The 18,907-nt window shown below is 31.0% G+C and overlaps 2 protein-coding genes across 6 annotated transcripts in view; one reads left to right on the plus strand and one right to left on the minus strand.

Moving 5' to 3' along the window:
- LOC130672627 (uncharacterized) overlaps positions 1–18,907 on the minus strand; it is a 167,616-nt gene that overhangs the window by 96,933 nt on the left and 51,776 nt on the right. The window lies entirely within an intron of this gene.
- The window catches only part of LOC130672624 (ecdysone-induced protein 78C), a 119,125-nt gene that overhangs the window by 54,591 nt on the left and 45,627 nt on the right, over positions 1–18,907 (plus strand). For all 5 annotated transcript variants that reach the window (XR_008990747.1, XM_057477266.1, XM_057477265.1 and 2 more), the window contains one exon: positions 11,094–11,218. Coding sequence is in view for 4 of the 5 variants with exons in the window: in XM_057477266.1 (XP_057333249.1) it covers positions 11,094–11,218 (125 nt within the window). In the remaining variant the exon portion in view is untranslated. The remainder of the gene's footprint in view (positions 1–11,093; positions 11,219–18,907) is intronic.

Raw genomic sequence — 18,907 nt, forward strand, 5'->3', positions numbered from 1 at the left:
CACTTGGAACTTTGAAAAATAGGTGGAGCCCCACTTCTAGACCATTACCAAATTCTGAAATAGTGTAATTTTTACTATCTTGAGAATTTAATTTTTACTTATATTTAGCAGGATCTTAATAATTGAAAAATCACGATTTATTTCTATTTTCTTTAAATTTCCCTATATATTTTTTTCTCCGCGTGAGATCGGAGAGCTTGAATATACTTGGAAGTTTCTTTTATTAGTTCGCGTGGTCAACCGTTTTTCAGATTTTTTCGAACAGTGCTGATCATTTCATCTACTAAACAGGTAGAAGAATCTTTAAATCAACTGATCTGTTCGGTAGGAAATTTCTCGATTGTAGCTTGTATTTTGCTTGTAATTATTTAATAATATCGAGATTTAATTATAAATCCTTATGGTAGCTATTTCTGTAGCTCTACGAACTCTCAATTCATCTTCGCCTCTGGCTTCAACTGCTTAGTTGTTTTGTCATGAGTTGAATCAGAGACTCGAAGCTTCCAGAATGACGAGAATAAACTTGTTCCGCATTGCGATATTTGTTATATTATTCTCAGCACATTTTATCATTATTAAAGGGTATAAAATTTACTTTGTCTAATTTTTTAACTTGCGACGGTGAAAAGTAATGATTGAAAGAAAAAAATAAGTTATTGATTACGCTTTTTTTTTCAGATTTTTCGTTTATAATAGGCATCTATAGTTTATGACAGGCGTCTATATTTTAAAATTTTAAGATGCATTTCTGACTAACTTTAGGATAAGGTTTGAGTATGCGTACAAATACTCTACTACTTCTAAATTATGCAGTCTTTCAATTAGGTCTGAGGATAGTTGAAGGTACTAATTAACATTTACAATGGAACCGAGTTTTAAACCATTCGTTCAAATGATTTTAAAGTATTAAAAATGAAAAAATTCTCAAAACTTTCTCTGAATAACTAGACAATTACTAGACTAATTGATCTCTAAATCCGATTGCGTTAAAGCACAATAAGGCTTTTTTATGCCTGCACAACACGCTTCCATCGATGAATTTGCTCAAAAGATACAGTAAACGATATATTTCTAAAATTATGTGGTCCTTTTTTAGTTGATCATATCAAGAACTCCTGATATGAATCGTTTCAAAATCTAATATTTCAGATACGAATTTCGAACGACCGTTTGAAGCGATATTAATAAAATTCAAATACATTGATTCCTTCCAAAGTTTAGTCAAAGTAATTATTTTTTCTTATTATTTGCATTACAACAACGAGTTTCCGAGTTTGTAGCCAGTAGAAACCAGCTAAATTTAGATCGATGCGAATTAGAGGAATAAAAATATCGTTTTCATCCCTAGAGATGGAAAGATGGCTCATTTCTGCCTACTGCATAAGTTTGTGATATTATTCCAGCCCATCAGAATCACATTTGTTTCTTGTAAAGCTTATTTTCACCATTGAATTTCATGAACTTCGAGTTCAAAAACTGTCAAAGATGAAAAAATGGAGTTTTGAATGTAACTCAAAAATCAATCATGTAAGTTTAAACCTTTATTAAAATTTGAAAAATTACCGTAAAACAAAAAGCGAAAAGAGAAAAACCCAGTTTATCCTATCAGCTTTGACGATCTTTTTATATCATAAGGATAAATGTTTTCATTGAAAAATTATTGAAGAAAAAAAAACATGAAATCAGAATTTTTCAGTAATTTGAAAATTAACAGTTGCTACCAGTTCTCAAATACTAAACTGATTGTTATGGCAACGATTGCTATGGCAACAGCTGTTATGACAACGGTTGTTATGGCAACGGTTGGTTCTTAATAACTTATCTCGGGATATTTGAAACTATAGGTCGTACTCCCTTGAAATTTGGCATTTATATTCCTTTCATGCCACAAACACTAACTAAGATAAGATTTCATGAATGTCGTATTCAAAATAGCTTCGCACCTTTTAAAAGACCCTCTTCTTAATACTTTCTCTTCCACTCTCTCTTTTTTATTTTCTTCGAGAAAACTTATATTGAATACATATTAGTTACACATAAAATTACAATATGTATTATCTATGTAACTCATTCGTCGCAAGATCTCCAAAACTATAGATCATATTTACTTCAAATTTGGCCTATTTATTTCATGACGAAAACACCCATTAAGAACGGATTTTACGAACAGACACTCTTAAGTGAGTAAGCTGGCTGGACACACATAGGCCGTGTTCGGCCGAACTAAGTCCTGAGCAAATTTACTAAGGGCTTAGTAAGATTTGGTATAGTAAATATGCTTTTACTGTATAAAATCTTACTATGTTTACTAAGGACTTAGTTCGGCCGAACACGCCCATACATACAACCGCTTGAATAGTAACTGTTGCCATAGCATTCGTCACTAACGAAAATTAAAAAATTTCACGCTTTTTGACCAAGATCGACAGACTTGAAATTTAAGATAAATATTGGCTTCAATACGAGAAATTCAATGAAGTCAATTTTTTCATAAAATCAATTCTTGCGGGCCTTCGAGAGGTCGTAAAAATTACAATTCTTAGGCTGTTTTAACCAAAAGACCTACTTAAAATTTCAAATGAATATTACCTGCGATATAAGAAAATCAATAGCGTATTTTTTTATTTTTAATCGACTCTCACGGGGGTTAGTGGGGGCGTGATAAATGACAACTTTTACGTTTTATAGCCAAAAGACTTATGGGCTTGAAATTCTAATTGAAACTTACCATCGATACTAGAAAAACAATAGCGTTTATTTTTAACTTCTCGCTGAGAAAATTGGAATTTTTCAAAAAAAAGGGAAGTCATAGGTTTTGGTCCGATTTTTGAAAACTGAGTTTTGATAGACCTCGTCGTTTTAAGGTACCAGGAGGTCATCCTGACTATTTTCAAGAGGATGTCCAAGTGTACATACGTACGTACGTCTGTATGTAAATATTCTGTAACTTTTGAACGGATAAACCGATTTTAATCTCCAAGGTGGCATTCGACGCGTCTTGTTAAATTCTACAAGCTCTCAAAAATTGAGCTTGATCAGTTGGGTGCGTTCGGAGATATGCCAAATATAAAATTTTTTCAAAAATGTATTTTTTTTTTATAACTTGTAATGTGTTTGATAGACTGATTCCAAAATCTAATCAGCACTAAAACTTCGTAAGTCGAGTCGAATGCCACCTTAACCATCAGAATCGGTTCATTCGTTCAAAAGGTATCGTTAACGAAAAAAATTTAAAAAAAAGTGTTTTTATCGAACATAATCAAAAACGTTGAATTGATTATTTCCAAAAAAAACTTGAGCGTCAGAGACCGGAAAACTGCGTCGAACGCCACCTCAAACGTCAAAATCGATTCATTGGTTCAAAAGATAGCATAGGAATCGGAACTATTTTTTTCTCTCCGTGCAGAATAAAAAATAGTCGTTTCAAACTAGTTTTGTCATAAACAATTTTATTATCTTTAACCCTGTGTTTTCTTATAATTATTTGTTTTGTTTATTTTTTATTGATTCACCTTGCGGTTATTACAATCTAGCTTCAATACTTTTATTTGTTAATCATCCTATTTTTCTTTTTTACCTCCTTTATTGTGCGGTTGTGGCCCGACTTGTGCTTGTACTGTACTGCATCATTACGGTGATGCCCTACTACCTCCCTAGTGCAATGGAGTTGCAGCGGCGTAGGAAAATCACTGAGAAAACCTAGCCAGTACAGTTTCGGTTTGGGTGAGGCTCTAGTGATCGGTAAAATTCCCATAGCTCTTCATCCCGCGCCTAATGGTCAGAGATCTTCGTTCGAACCCGATGCGTGGCTAAGCGGTCACCCAGCCAAGTAGTGATCATGCTCGATGCTACTTAACTTCGGTGATCGCCCGAGCTACGTGCGTGCCGAACGGCTGCCTCAGCCGCTCTTATAATTATTTTTTTTTGTTTACTCAAAACCTATTCAAACCTTTTGAATATTTATGGAATTAGAGTATAATTTCATTAAATTATTAAATTAAATTGTCAATCTGTACACACAATATATAGATTATAATTCGAGTAAATTTGTCTACGTAAGAAGGCATTAGCAAAGGGTTCATAAATACATTCTGAAAAACTATAAATGTAAAACAGAGCTGGGGGAGGGAGGGTGTGGCAGGAAGTTTTTTAAACACTATACCATCGAAGCGACATCAAACCTACAGTATGATTGTAAGAGCTACATTGTTTACTCTTTCGTTTCTTCCATTTTCCGGCTTTTCATTAACGTAAATAATTGCTCTGGTTGGGTCGTTGTACTTATTTGCGGGTGCTTATCTATGCAGGACAATCGAACGTGGGATCTGTGTGTAATACCCTAACCACAAGAAAAAATCACTGTTGGATTTATCAATGTCTATCTATATTTTTTGTTTAAATAAAAATAAAACTCATTTCGCAAAAAACGATCATCCAAATTTGGTAATCAATCAAAATTATTGTATTTGAAAATAAAGTTTAAAATCAAGATTGTTTTGATAATTTTTGGTCTATGTATAGCATTTGAGTATCATTGTAATGCACTATTTATTCTATAAATGGATACTTATTTAACAATACTTTTATAAATCGTAGTATGGTTCACAGTATCAAAATTTTCAAAAGTAATATTAATAATTTATTTAGTATAAATTATTCGAAAGATAAACGATAGTTATAGAATGTTGGATAATACGAAAAGGTCAATGACCGTTGCAGAGAGTTATATACAGGATAGAAAAAAAACATGATGTTTCACCACTTTGCTCCTTTATTCTATTTCTCTTCCGCTTATGTTTTTTCTCTTCTTGTTTGCTAACACGCTCCAGTCTACCGTTCTATGACTTGTTCGTTTTATTCCTTCTATTCCCTATACAGCACTAATCTTTCTTTACTTCTAGCTGCTTATATATTCTTCCACGATCGTATCATTACCAATTAAGTCTTTATTTATTAATATTTATTATGTATAAAATTTAAAAAATGTGGATTTTTTATCACTATTTTTTTTTATCATTTCTTTACTAAACATCTGAATTAAACCATATATATATACATATATATGGAAAATAATAAATTTATGAAATAATATCGGTATTACGATTATGAAGTCTCATTAAACTCTCCCGGAAGACTCTTGTTTGAAGCTATAACCTTTACAACAGACGATGGAGCCACCTACTTGGCTGGCAAGAAAAAAGTATCAAACAGCTATAAGGCAACTCTTCTGTCTACATATACCTCTCTCTTTCTATTTTTACTTAATTTTTTATGTACTTAGAACAAATTTATGGCAATTTATTCTTGACGTCAACCTTTCGACTCCTAATCCATTTCAAAGAGTAAAAACATTCACCGCGTCTTATCCACCGACCTATTCTATTACATAATATTTAATACTATATACCAATTACACAACAGATTGGTATTACTATTAGATAAAATTTAACTTCGATAACTTTGTTGCTTTGAATATTGACTTTACTTCCTGTTGAATTGATCATTATAATAAAATACCCAACATGATTATGGATTATTCTGAAGTTTTGTTTATAGATTGTACTGAAATGATTATAATTGTTTTGATTATATTTAAAAAATCATTATAATACACCTATTGAACGATGTTGTTATTAATTATTAGACAAAGAGATGATGTAACAATAAAAAGTTTTATTTTTTCATGTGGATTCATTAAAATATTTTAACAAGTTATTTATTATTGCTAAAATAATTCCCGTAAAATTCATTTCGTTTCGTTATTCGTAATGAAACAATGATAAATTGATGTAGAGGGATAACAGAACAAAGAATAAAATGAAGTTAACAAAATAAGTTTACATTTACTGTTATCAGAATTAAGTGACCTCCTTAGCAGACCTGAATTACCGTAAATTCACGGTATTTTCACCGTAAATCTACCGTAGAATACCATAAAATTCGAGTAGATTTACCGTAAATTACGGTAAATTCACCGTAAATTACGGTAAATCCACCGTAATTTACGGTAAATCGGTACATTACGGTGGATTGCCGTAAATTACGGCGGGTATACCGTAAATTTACCGTCGAATACGATAAATCTACCGTAAAAAAATTCGGATGGATTACCGAATTACCGTAATTTACGGTGGATTACCGTATTTCCGTATTTTACGGTAAATCCACCGTAAATTACGGTAAAACCACCGTAAATTGCGGTAAATCCACCGTAATTTACGGTAAATCGGTACTTTACGGTGGATTACCGTAAATTACGGCGGGTATACCGTAAATTTACTGTTGAATACGATAAATCTACCGTAAAAAAATTCGGGTGGATTACCGAATTACCGTATTTTACGGTGGATTACCATATTTCCGTATTTTACGGTAAATCCACCGTAAATTACGGAAAATCCACCGTAAATTACGGTAAAACCACCGTAAATTACGGTAAATCCACCGTAATTTACGGTAAATCGGTATTTTACGGTGGATTACCGTAATTTACCGTAATTTGGGTCCGTTAGGGCTTGTCATTTTTGTAAAATCTAAGATACAGTAGTAAAAGCCTAGAAAAATTGAATCAATACGAATTCAATTTTGAAGTCTTACTATTTATTCTTCTAATAGTTTTACAGGTTTCCAGACCTGTTTCGTTTAGGAAAATACTTGAAAAAGAAAAAAAATACAGTATGTAGTAACTAAACTAGGAAATACAGTTTCGTAAAATGTAATATATTATACTTAAGTTTGAATGTTTTGAAAATAATCACGAGTTATTAAACTATCCAGCTAGAATGAGCTGAAGAAATAGTATAAATGTATAAAGAGACAAAAGTAAAACACATAGAATAATGGATGAAGCAGTTGTAGGAATCTAAAGTGCAAACGTCTTCACAGATACGTGACACAATTTTACGAGAGTATTTCTGTATACTCTGTGCGCGATTAAATAAGAGAAGAGAAGGGAATAAAGAAAACGAGAGAGTTGAGATTAGCGTCCGAATTGACTAGACTAATTAAGTCTTAAGCGTATGCTTGGTCACGTTTCCGGGTTCTCATTTCATAACACCTGTCTGATCTTTATTTTAATTCAGAAAATGAACTATTTAAGTATCACCATATTTTATCTGCGATAAAATCATTATTTCCAATAATATGAACTTTTTTATATACGTCTATCGATTCCTATGAAGTATAGAATCATAAAGCAAAATATAGTACAATAAATTCAGAGAGGTCGAAAGATAAAAACTATGGGTCTTATAGAGATCAACTGTAGAAAGTGCATTAAGAAAGTGATCAGATAAATGCTTTCATCAATTATTGTCTCGTACTCGTGGTACTGAGTTAAATATAACTCATGATTTAAACACATATACATATATATATATTAGGGTGGTCGTTAAAAATTAAATTTTCTCAGAAGCCCCATAAAAAGCTTTTTTTTAGTGAAAAAATATGTGGGGAATTTGGTTTTTTCGTTTTAAGTAAAAAGAACACGTGCCGAAGGACGATTAAAGTTCATTTTTCGATACAATCGCGGTTTTTTTTAAATGTCTCATGATATATGCAGATTAAAGGAAAAAACCCTAGGGACAATTTTGTAGGAAATTAAATTCTCGACAAAAAAGGTCATGTTCATTTTTTTTATAAAACGTGTATTTATGTAGATATTTTAAAAAAAACTTTTTTTAGATCTAATGAATTGAGTATTTTAAGGATAACGAATATTAAAAATCACGTTTTTTCTTAAATATAGACAACTTCGTAACTCATAACGTATCAATTATTAATGCTTGTTACAGTTTCTACATACTTAGAAAAATGTTATTTTCAAAATTTGTAATCCTTCAAACGCTCATTCCATCAGATCTAAACAAAGTTTTTTTAAAATATCTTCGTAAATACACATTTTATAAAAAAAATGAACATGACCTTTTTTGTCGAGAATTTAATTTCCTACAAAATTGTTTCTAGGGTTTTTTCCGTTAATCTGCATATTTCATGAGACATTTAAAAAAAACCGCGATTGTATCGAAAAATGAACTTTGATCGTCCTTCGGCACGTGTTCTTTTTATTTAAAAAGACAAAACCAAATTCCCCAGGTATTTTTTCACTAAAAAGAAGCTTTTTATGGGGCGTTTCAAAAAATTTAATTTTTAACGACCACCCTAATATATATATTAGAATGTTTCAAATTAGGGGACTATTTTTTGTTTTTGATGAACATTAAAAAATCGAAAGGGTACCGCTCTTACACCGAGAAGAGTTAAAATGAGTTCATTTTTAACACCGCTCTTTTTACAGTGTATGTGTTATGTATCCCAAGGCTAATGTGGAAAGCATATATTATACGATAGAAAATTTGTATAATTTCAAAGTGAAAAAACAATGTTCTTAATTGTTCATGATCAATTATTACTGATTGTAATCCTCTTTAATCATAACTCCTGGAACTGTTATTATGTAATGATAATAATGAAGTTATTCCTGACAAATGAGATAAATTTAAGACTGACAATAATTGCAAGAATGCGTTGTGTGTTGTATGCCAATGACGAACGGAAAGAAGAAGCAGAGAGTCGGTGAAAGTAATATCGATATTCTCATATCTATATACCGTGCGTAATAATGCTTATTCACGTAGAGTGGAGCCGTCAGTAGAACGCAATTGCTTCGTTTTATAACTGAACGAATGGAGCAATGTATGAGAAACAAAAGTAATAAATAATTGAATTTATCTTTCACTTGAATAAATTCTATATTATCAATTTAGTTTTATTTACTCAACAATTTTGATTTTCTTCCATGAGAATTAATAATTATTTTGAAAACATTTTTCGAAAGATTTTTTAAACCATTTCAAGCTCAAAATTAATTTCTTTGATTTCTGACTAAGAACTTTGAAAAAATTAGAGAAGTTGTAATTTTCAGTTTTTTTCAATTTTTTTTTTATCATTTTTTCTCCAAAGTTATTCCTCAAACGAATTGACTGATTGAGATGGTTGAGGTGGCAATCGACGCGTTTTATTGAGTTCTAAAGCTGATCAAATTTTGGAACTGACTCATCTAGTCGTTTTTGAGAAATTTGAAAAATACTAAAAAAAAAAAAAATTTTTTAAGTCTTTCGACAACGTTTCTCTTGAACGAATGAACCGATTTTACTGGTTGAGGTGGCATTTGACGCGGCTTATAAAGTTTTAAAGCTGATTAGATTTTGGAATCAATCCAGCGACCACATTGAAAGTTATCCAAAAAAAAACATTTTATAAAAAATATTATTTTTGGAATATCTCCGAACGCACCCTACCGATCAAGCTCAATTTTTTACAACTTCTAGATATTGACAAGCCGCGTCGAATGACATTTTGACGATCAAGATCAGTTTATCTGTTCAAAAGTTACAGATATTTACATACGTACGTAAGTACGTACATACACACATACATATACTCGGACATCATCTTGAAATTAGTCAGAATAGTTTCCTAGAACCTCAAAACGTCAAGATCTGATAGAAATTCGATTTTCGAAAATCGGACCACAACCAATAACTCCCCGAATTTTTGAAAATTTTCAATTTTCTTAGCGGGAAGTTAAAAATACAAAAGTTTATTCCAACGCCGTTTAACCCTGCCTAAGTAATGATACTTTTTCATTTTAGTACGATGAGAAAAATTTTATTACTCGCTTAGAAAGAATTGTACAGTTATAACTAGTCATGTTTCAGTAGAAAATTCATTCTTCTTTCAGAAAGGTCTTTTATGTTTTTTTCGTGAATCCAACAATTTAAGAGATATCGAAGCTCAAAGTTTGATTTCTTTAGAAAAATTGGCGTTTTTCTTTGAAATTCATACAATTAAGCACTATAAATTTTTTTGTGGAAAATTTGTTACTCCTTCAATAAAGATTTTTTATACTTTTTTCATAAATCCGATCATTTAGGTGATTTTGAAGCTTTAAGCTTGATGTATTTTAAAAGTAAAGTTTTTCATTTAAAATTTGATACCTCTTCAGCAATGGGATATATACTTAGGCACTAAACATTTGTGTGTCGAAAATTCACTGCTCTTCAAAAAAGGTTTTTTATGTCTTTCGAATAAATCTGATCATTCATGAGACATTTAAGCTTTAAGTTGAAAGAAAAGTTTCACAAGATAACTTTAAATTCCGCTCCAATGATATAAAAAATCTTTTATATTTCGAGCGCAAATGTCTCTTAAACGGTCAGTTTATTTGAAAAATATAAGAGACTTGTTTTGTAAAGCGGTGAATTTTCGACAGATGAGTGTAAAGTGGGAAGATATAGTCTTTTGCTGAAGAGTTATAGAATTTTTAACATAAACCGTTGTTTTGTGAATATATCAGACTGTGAACTTCAATACCACTTGAATGGTTGGTTTAACGAAAAAAGCGTAAAAAACGATTCTTTATAAGCGATAAATTTCCTACAAAAAAACTTATAGCGCTTAATTACATGTCTATGGGTTATAGAGTAAAAAAATTTCAAGCAAAACCGCCAGGTTCTGCAAACAAATTAAGCTTTGAGCTTTAATATGTCTTAAATGTTTGGATTTACGAAAAAAACATGACCTTTTTGGAAGAGCGGTACATTTTCTCCAGAAAATGTATCAGTGATAGCTGTACACTTATTTCTAAGTTAGAATAACTTTGCATGGCTATATATAGCCATATGTGACCATTACATGTGTGCAAGCACGAAGATTCCTGGATCAGAAAACAATGCTTGCCGTGACGCGACATTTACAAATAACAACAATTTTGAGCTCTCTGTATTCAAAATCAGTGGAAGCTTCAGAGTTGGCCCATCGGGTCAAACGTTAATTAGATTTTTGCGAAGAATTTTTACCTCTTTTTCTATTCACTCAGAAATTCTAATTCCTTCGGAGTTGCATTTACTCGTCCACGCTCTCTTTTAACCGAACCCTCTAGTATATTATTTATTTACAAGATTTTCTTAGAAAAGTGTCTGACATCTGTATAATCTTAAAATTATTCCATTAAAGAACTCTAACAAAATATCGTTTATTTTCTGGAAAGAATATACAACATTCATTACAAAATGTTTTTTCTATAATTACAGAGCAACATTATGCAGCTGCAGATTCTAATAGTTCCACTCCTGCCAAGAGCTTTGTCCCTTGTAAAGTGTGTGGTGATAAAGCTAGCGGGTTCCATTATGGTGTGACCAGTTGCGAGGGCTGTAAGGTAAATAAATATTTGAGATTTCTTTTAAATAGTATAACTTACGCAATTTCACATTCTCTTCATCTTATTGTGATCTATTTTTATTGTAAGTTTTGTTTATTTGAAGTAATAAACTTCTCGGTTTTTGAAACAGTTTACTAATTCGAGAAAATTAGTGATACTTCATTTTAAAATGGTTCAACTGGACGAAGAACATATGAAAAAATTAATCAACTCTTTTATTGCTGTTAGAACGTTGTTCACAATGAGTACTAGGGTGCTTTGTTTCCGGTAAAAGTTTTTCTTTGCTCATCAAGCACAATATTTTTCTTTATGCTAACAAAAAAATTCCTGCCAAGTTTGGGCTCTTGTTTTTAAATCTAAGTACTTCCCATTTGATTTCGAAGATTTCCCGTTCAAAATACACGTAAATTGAATAACTTTTTTTTAAATTTTCTAATACTCGGCTGCATTTTATGATATAGAAGTGCTATTTGTCACAATTTGTAAAAAACTTAGTGTTCTTCGAAAGTGCCTTGAGTAATTTAGCTGTCATTCTTCGGTTTGCAGAGCGTAAACTAATGACAGAACACCAAAAATTTGAATGAGAATTTTATAGAAAATTTTGTTCCCTTCAAAAAAGCACTATGGGTTGAGTCGCTGAAGTTTACTACTGCAGCGCCAAGTTTACTTCTCTGTACGTTTTATCAACCGTGTTGCGTAATTACAACTACATTTAAATTCAAATGTAGTTGCACTTCCGGCAGATAGAGGCAGCATCTACGGGGGCCTAGTGTCTGTAAAATTTAAACTTGATCATGCGCAGTGCGGCGCACGCACATTGGCTGTTTCCTGCCTCGTGTCGAGAAGACCGACGCTATCATCTTTCGCAACGAAAATTCTAAGTGTTAACACGTGTTCTAATTAATCCTATCATTTCGCGCTCATCTCGAGAAAAGAAATTAAAATATAAATTTAAACAAATCAAGAAATCATCGAGCTCCAAAATTATATAATTATTTATATAATTCATCCATATAAACTCAACAAAATACTTAATTCCGTACTCAAGACATTCAAGTGATCAACGACTACGTTTTTTAAGAGGTTACTCCAACGGAAACGATAACAGGTGCTTCATTATTAATTATTAAATTATTTAAAGTGCTCATATAATTAAAAGACTCAATTTAATAATTATTCTGATGCTCAATTATTCATTCTCAATATTATTCTCGCTCGGTAGCCTCTGCAATCATGCTACTTCGTTTCACAAACAATTTAAATTCAGTGTAATTGATTATAAACTCATTGCAATCAATTAAACTCAGTGTGAAATTTTCTCGAGATTTAATGTACTCAAATATTATGCGTTTGATGCTCTTAAAAATAATCATTAAGTGTTCAATCATTAACTTCGCTCGGTAACCTCTGTTTTCATGTTACTTATTATCATGACATTTTTACAATCAACTAAGTGTTCAACCTAGACTCAAATTAATGATCTCAATTCAATTCAATTAATTACTCGAGCTCAATTCTATAATTTTTATTCAACTCATCACGCATTCATGAGCTCAAACATCTTACAGTATTAATTATATTAAATCAACGATTTAATTATGTAACCCAGTGATATGATGTGATGTGACAAATAAAAATATTGTTATATTTTTTAATATGCGTATTTTTACAACATCTCAACCACTAACCAGACCTGGCATGTATTTATTAAATTATTATTACAACATTTTATGTGGTCCTTCGAGCCGGATCGATTCATCAGGGTTAATAAGCCGAGTTGCAGAATGGATTCAGGAAAAATAGGTCTGGTGCCGACAATCTTACAATCTTGAGTGCGGATATTCTTAAAGCCTTTAAAGAAGGTTTAGTCACTGCTGCTCTATTTGTTGATATCAAATCTGCTTATGATAATGACTTGCCAGATGTTCTAGTTGAGAAACTGAAGTGTCTGGGTTTTCCACTCAAGTTAGTGTCATTTGTATATAACGTAATCTCAGAACGATGCCTCAAATTTTAATTCGGAGAAATTGATTAATATTAATGGGTGTACCGTAGTTTCCCGCAGGGCAGTGTCCGTAGTCGCATTTTTTACGCGATCTATGTAATGGATTTGGACGGGATTGTAAATCAGGGTGGAGATTGTGAAGTTGTTTAGTCTGCCGATGATGTTTGTATTTCCTCATGCAATAAATCTACCCAAAAAGCCATTTATAATTTAGAAAATGTAATGATTGTGATTTGTCGTGAATTAGATCGGTTAGGCTTAGAACTTTTAGTTTTAAAAACTAAGTTTGTCAACTGTAGTAGAAAAAACTCGGAAATACATAGGAAAGAAAACAGGAAAAAAGTTAAAGGTCGCAGAGTGTGGAAAATTAATGTTATTGGTAGTGAAACTGAAAGTTGCGAAAATGTCCGTTTTTTAGGAATGCATTTGCATTCTACTCTCAAATGGAGTGACCACATTAAGGAGGTAGTTAAGAAATGCGGTAATGCACTGAAAATTATAGGATGTCTAAGACGAACTCGGTGGAGAGCAGACCCATCGTTGCTTTTGGGTTTATACCGAGAATTAATTTGGTCTAGAATAGAGCATGGTAGCTTCTTGTTCCATAAACTTACTAAATCTGATAGCCATCTGTTGGATAGGATCCAGTTCAGATCATTGAAGGCAGCTTTAGGTTTCTAGTTCTCGTCGACTACGCCTACAAGCATCATTCTAGCTGAGGCGAAGGAGCCTACGTTGGATTTAAGGTTTAAATACCTAGCCCGTAATTTTTTAACCAGAGCATTTGCTAGGTATGACCATAAGGCTATAAGAAGTTTATACGACATCATAGAAATTGAGGATAACCCTACTGTAATCAACAGAGAAGGGCCCACTAATTCAGCTACCTGTTTCCGTGATGTTGAAAAATTTAGTCATCTTATTAAGACTTCTCGCAGTCCAGAATGCTTTAGTTATGAATTGCAATCGGCTTGGTTTCACCCTATAGTCTCGTTTGAAAAAAGTGATGAAATTAAAGGCGCGGCTGACTGTCAAGGCTCTTCAGAGATATCTTTCATGATTTTTTAAATGGTACGACATGTTTCTTTACGGATGGATCTAAAGCTCCAAATAAGTCTTTTGGAGGCTTCTCAGTGATTGAATGGGATGAGCCAGTGGAACATTATTTCAGGGCCCCAAAGTATGCGTCAATTTTCACTTTAGAAGCTATGGCTATTGTTGAGACTTCATCTCTAATCCAAAAATCGAAGAGTAAGTGTTTTACAATTTTTACGGATTCGAGAAGTGTCCTTCAAGCTTTGATATCATATCGGAATGTAGGTAATAAACCCTATCTTATTTTTCATTTACGGAATCGAATACGAAAGCTTACGATTTCGGGCAAACGCATTAGACTTTTTTGGATTCCTGCTCATTGTGGGATCAAGAGAAACAAAATGGCGGATAGAGTTGCGAAAGATACGATACTCGTAGGCAGAAATACTTCGTTGAGCTTACCAGGGAGTGATTTTAAGCGGGAGTGGAAGGAGATGCTAAGAAATGACTTCGTAAGGTGGTGTGTGGATTCCGGGTCCGCTAGGGGAAAGTGTTACTTCCAAAATTATTATTCTAGTTTGAGCAAACATTGGTTTGATCGTATTAAATTGAGTAGACGTGCTATTGTGTTTATAATTCGTTTGAAAAGTGGTCATAGCTCTCGATGATCCAGTCTAGCAAGATTTTGTATAGTTTCATCTCCATTGTGTCCATGTGAGGGGTCTGAGGAGTCGCCGAACTACGTGTTTTTTCAGTGTCCTCGCTTTGAGGTACCAGCAGAAGAGTTAATGAAAGCTCTTTATAAAGTTATTGGTCCAGCTCCTGATAGCGTCGAAGTTCTTCTAAAATATATGAACCACGATGTTATCAAAATTTTCAGTAGATTTATTATTGTTAACGCAATTGATATTTTTATTAAAGAATTTGATAAATTTTTCTTAAATTCAAGGTATTAAAGCAATAGGGCATTGTGATGTACATGTAGCAATTAACGAGGTTTTTTTTTTTTTCTAGATCAACAATGATGTGCCTTAGATAATATAAGATTGTTATTATTATTACTTTACCCGGGAAAAAATGATTTTGCCTAATTATATATAATTATATATGATTATATATGGAATATATATAATTATATATGGTATTATATATAATTATATATGGTTATATATAGACCTATATATAAGTATATATAGCCTTATATATAATTAGACCTAATTATACCGGGAAAATAATGATTTTGCCTAATTATATATGATTATATATAGAATATATATGGTTATATATAGACCTATATATAAGTATATATAGTCTTATATATAATTAGACCTAATTATACCGGGAAAAAAATGATTTTGCCTAATTATATATGATTATATATAGAATATATATGGTTATATATAGACCTATATATAAGTATATATAGCCTTATATATAATTAGACCTAATTATACCGGGAAAAAAATGATTTTGCCTAATTATATATGATTATATATAGAATATATATGGTTATATATAGACCTATATATAAGTATATATAGTCTTATATATAATTAGACCTAATTATACCGGGAAAAAAATGATTTTGCCTAATTATATATGATTATATATAGAATATATATGGTTATATATAGACCTATATATAAGTATATATAGCCTTATATATAATTAGACCTAATTATACCGGGAAAAAAATGATTTTGCCTAATTATATATGATTATATATAGAATATATATGGTTATATATAGACCTATATATAAGTATATATAGCCTTATATATAATTAGATCTAATTATATCCCGGGACAAAATTATTTTGCCTAATTATATATGATTGTATATGGAATATATATAATAGTATATATAATAGTATATATAATAGTATATACCTATATATAGTTATACATAGGTCTATATATGATTAGATCTGATTAGACCTGACCTATATAGACCCATATATAGTAATTTTTATTATATTTTAGATCTTTAGATTTATATATAATCAAATATAAATTAATTATTTATATATATATATAAGTTAATATTTTATTTATAGAATATATTTAATTTCTTTAATATATTAGTAAAAATGACTCTAGTAATTTACGTTTGTAAGTACTAATAGTCTAACGACATGATTATATTATCTATCTATAAATACATAATAAAATGTTATATAACAAAAATAAATATATGTAGTAGCACAGTCGTTAATTATACTCTGTATTTATATTTTGAGGGAAATATAATTTGTTATGAATAATTGCAAACGTATAATTAAAAAATAAACTTCCCTCTGAATACTTCAATATTAATCGTACATGAACATACGTAATTGTACATAAATTACACATAATCATATATATGATTAAACCCGCCTAATTTTCGAATCTAATTATATATAAAATATGATATATATGTATTATACATAATCATATCTAATTATATATGAGTATATATAACTTATATATGATTATATATAATTAGACCTGGCCAATTTTCAGATCTAATTATATATAACGTATTATATATAATCATATATAACCTATATATAATTATATATGAATTATATATAATTAGACCTGGCCAATTTTTAGATCTAATTATATATAAGGTCTTATATATAATTATATATAATTAGGCAAAATCATTTTTTCCCGGGTATACAATAAGTTATCTGTAAGTAATAGAGTTAAGTAAAAGAGCTACAGTATTGATTTTTGTTTCATTATTTTATTTTTTATAATTTGCGCTCTAATATATGTGATGTTACCAGTACTAAGTAAGTTAGTTTACATATGCATAGGTTTACTTATCTGAATATAGATCTAAGTGATATATTTTTGTAACTTGGCTCTATTGGGAGCTCCCAAAGTCATGTGTCAAATTTTATACTTAAATAAAAGAAAAAAAAATACATAAGAATACGTGTTATTTTCTTTTGGCTTGGATAGCTCAACTGGAAGAATACAGCGCACAATCAACATGGTCTGGGTTCGACTCCTAGTTCGGACTATGTTAATATGTCTGTATGTACATATTCTATAATTTTTGAACGGATTAACCGATTTGGCTTTTTGAGGTGGCGCTTAAAGTAGCACAATCATTCCAACAATTTGTGAAAAATTGAGTATAATCGGTACGGTACCTTCAGAGATATTTTAGAATTAAAAGTTTTTCGAAAACGTTTTTTTTTTTTTGATAACGTCTAACTTACTCCATGAATTGATTTCAAAATCCAATCAGCTTCGAAACTCAATAAGCCGCATCGAATACCACCTTAACCATTATAATTGAATCATTTGTAGAAGAGAAATCGTTAACGAAAAAATTTCAAAAAAATGGGTTTTTTTCTTTAATAAAATCAAAAACGTTCAATGAATTATTTCCAAAAAATAATTAAGCCTTAAAGACTGAAAAACTGCATCGAATGCCATCTCAAACGACAAGATCAGTCTATTAGTTCATAAGAAATCGGCGATGAGATATTTAAAAAATAACAATTGTCCTCATTTTTCCTGGATAGCTCGATATATAATTTATCAAATATACTTTAAATTGAATTAAGTCCACCAGTTTATAGTCTCTCTCGACTACTACAAAGTATATTACAATTGATTCGTTAGTTTAAATAATATTATCGAAACAATACAAGAAAAATCACTGCTTTTTACACTTTTCTCAGACATTCTATACATTAACGCTCTGATCTAATTCCAAGCTCATTGAACTTCCTATTTAAATCGCACTCATGGATTTTTGTCCGAATTTATTGATTTCGTTAAGCAAAATAGTGAACAAAATTTAAAAAACTGCTTGTTGAAGCTCGAAGAGCTCAAAAATACGAATATATTAAACGACATTGCCAAGCTTTTCGAGCTTGAATAGGTATGGCGGTGAGTTTTCGAGCTCAAAGAGCTCAAAGAGCTCGAAAACAACAAGAACTTTCGGGGGTGGCCTGCAGGATGAGTCGGTTTTAAAATTTTTTATTTGATATTCAATGTTTCAAATAATGTAAATTACACCGGCACACAAATAAAAAGTCATTTGTACTTTTGACCAGACCCACCTACAGACATGTGATTCGACACGCTGAATCCGAATTTGAAGTCCGTTTGGCCCGGTCACCCTCCAGATTTGAGTAAAATGCAAAAAACCCCTAAAAAAGGCAAAAAACTGCAGTCACAGCGATGAAAAAATTTTTGTGGACCCGGATCAAGTATGATTTTTATGTATTTCAACTAACTGAATCTGAATCTGACCGTTAATTAGCATGTTGAGCCGTCAAAATTTGAAAAAATTGCAAAAAACCGAAAAAATTGCAATAAATCATGAAAAATCGAAATTATCGAGATGAAAAAAAAATTTTTTGATTCAGATTAAGTATGATTTTTATGTCTTTTGTTCCACTGAATTTGAATCTGAAGTTTTCTTGTCCCATTAACGTTTTAAAATTAAAAAAATCTCATAATACTAAAAAAATTGGGAAAATTGTAGTTACAAATATGAGAGAAAATCTATAAAACATGATTAAATACTTTGCTTGTATTTTTTCAGGCCTAAAATACAAATTTAGGATCTGAAAATATTAAAAATTGTGATATCTATAAAAAATGACGTATCCTTAGAATGAAGAGAACGATTTG

Source organism: Microplitis mediator, chromosome 8 (assembly GCF_029852145.1).
Source record: "Microplitis mediator isolate UGA2020A chromosome 8, iyMicMedi2.1, whole genome shotgun sequence".
In the NCBI taxonomy this organism is placed as follows: Eukaryota; Metazoa; Arthropoda; class Insecta; order Hymenoptera; family Braconidae; genus Microplitis; species Microplitis mediator.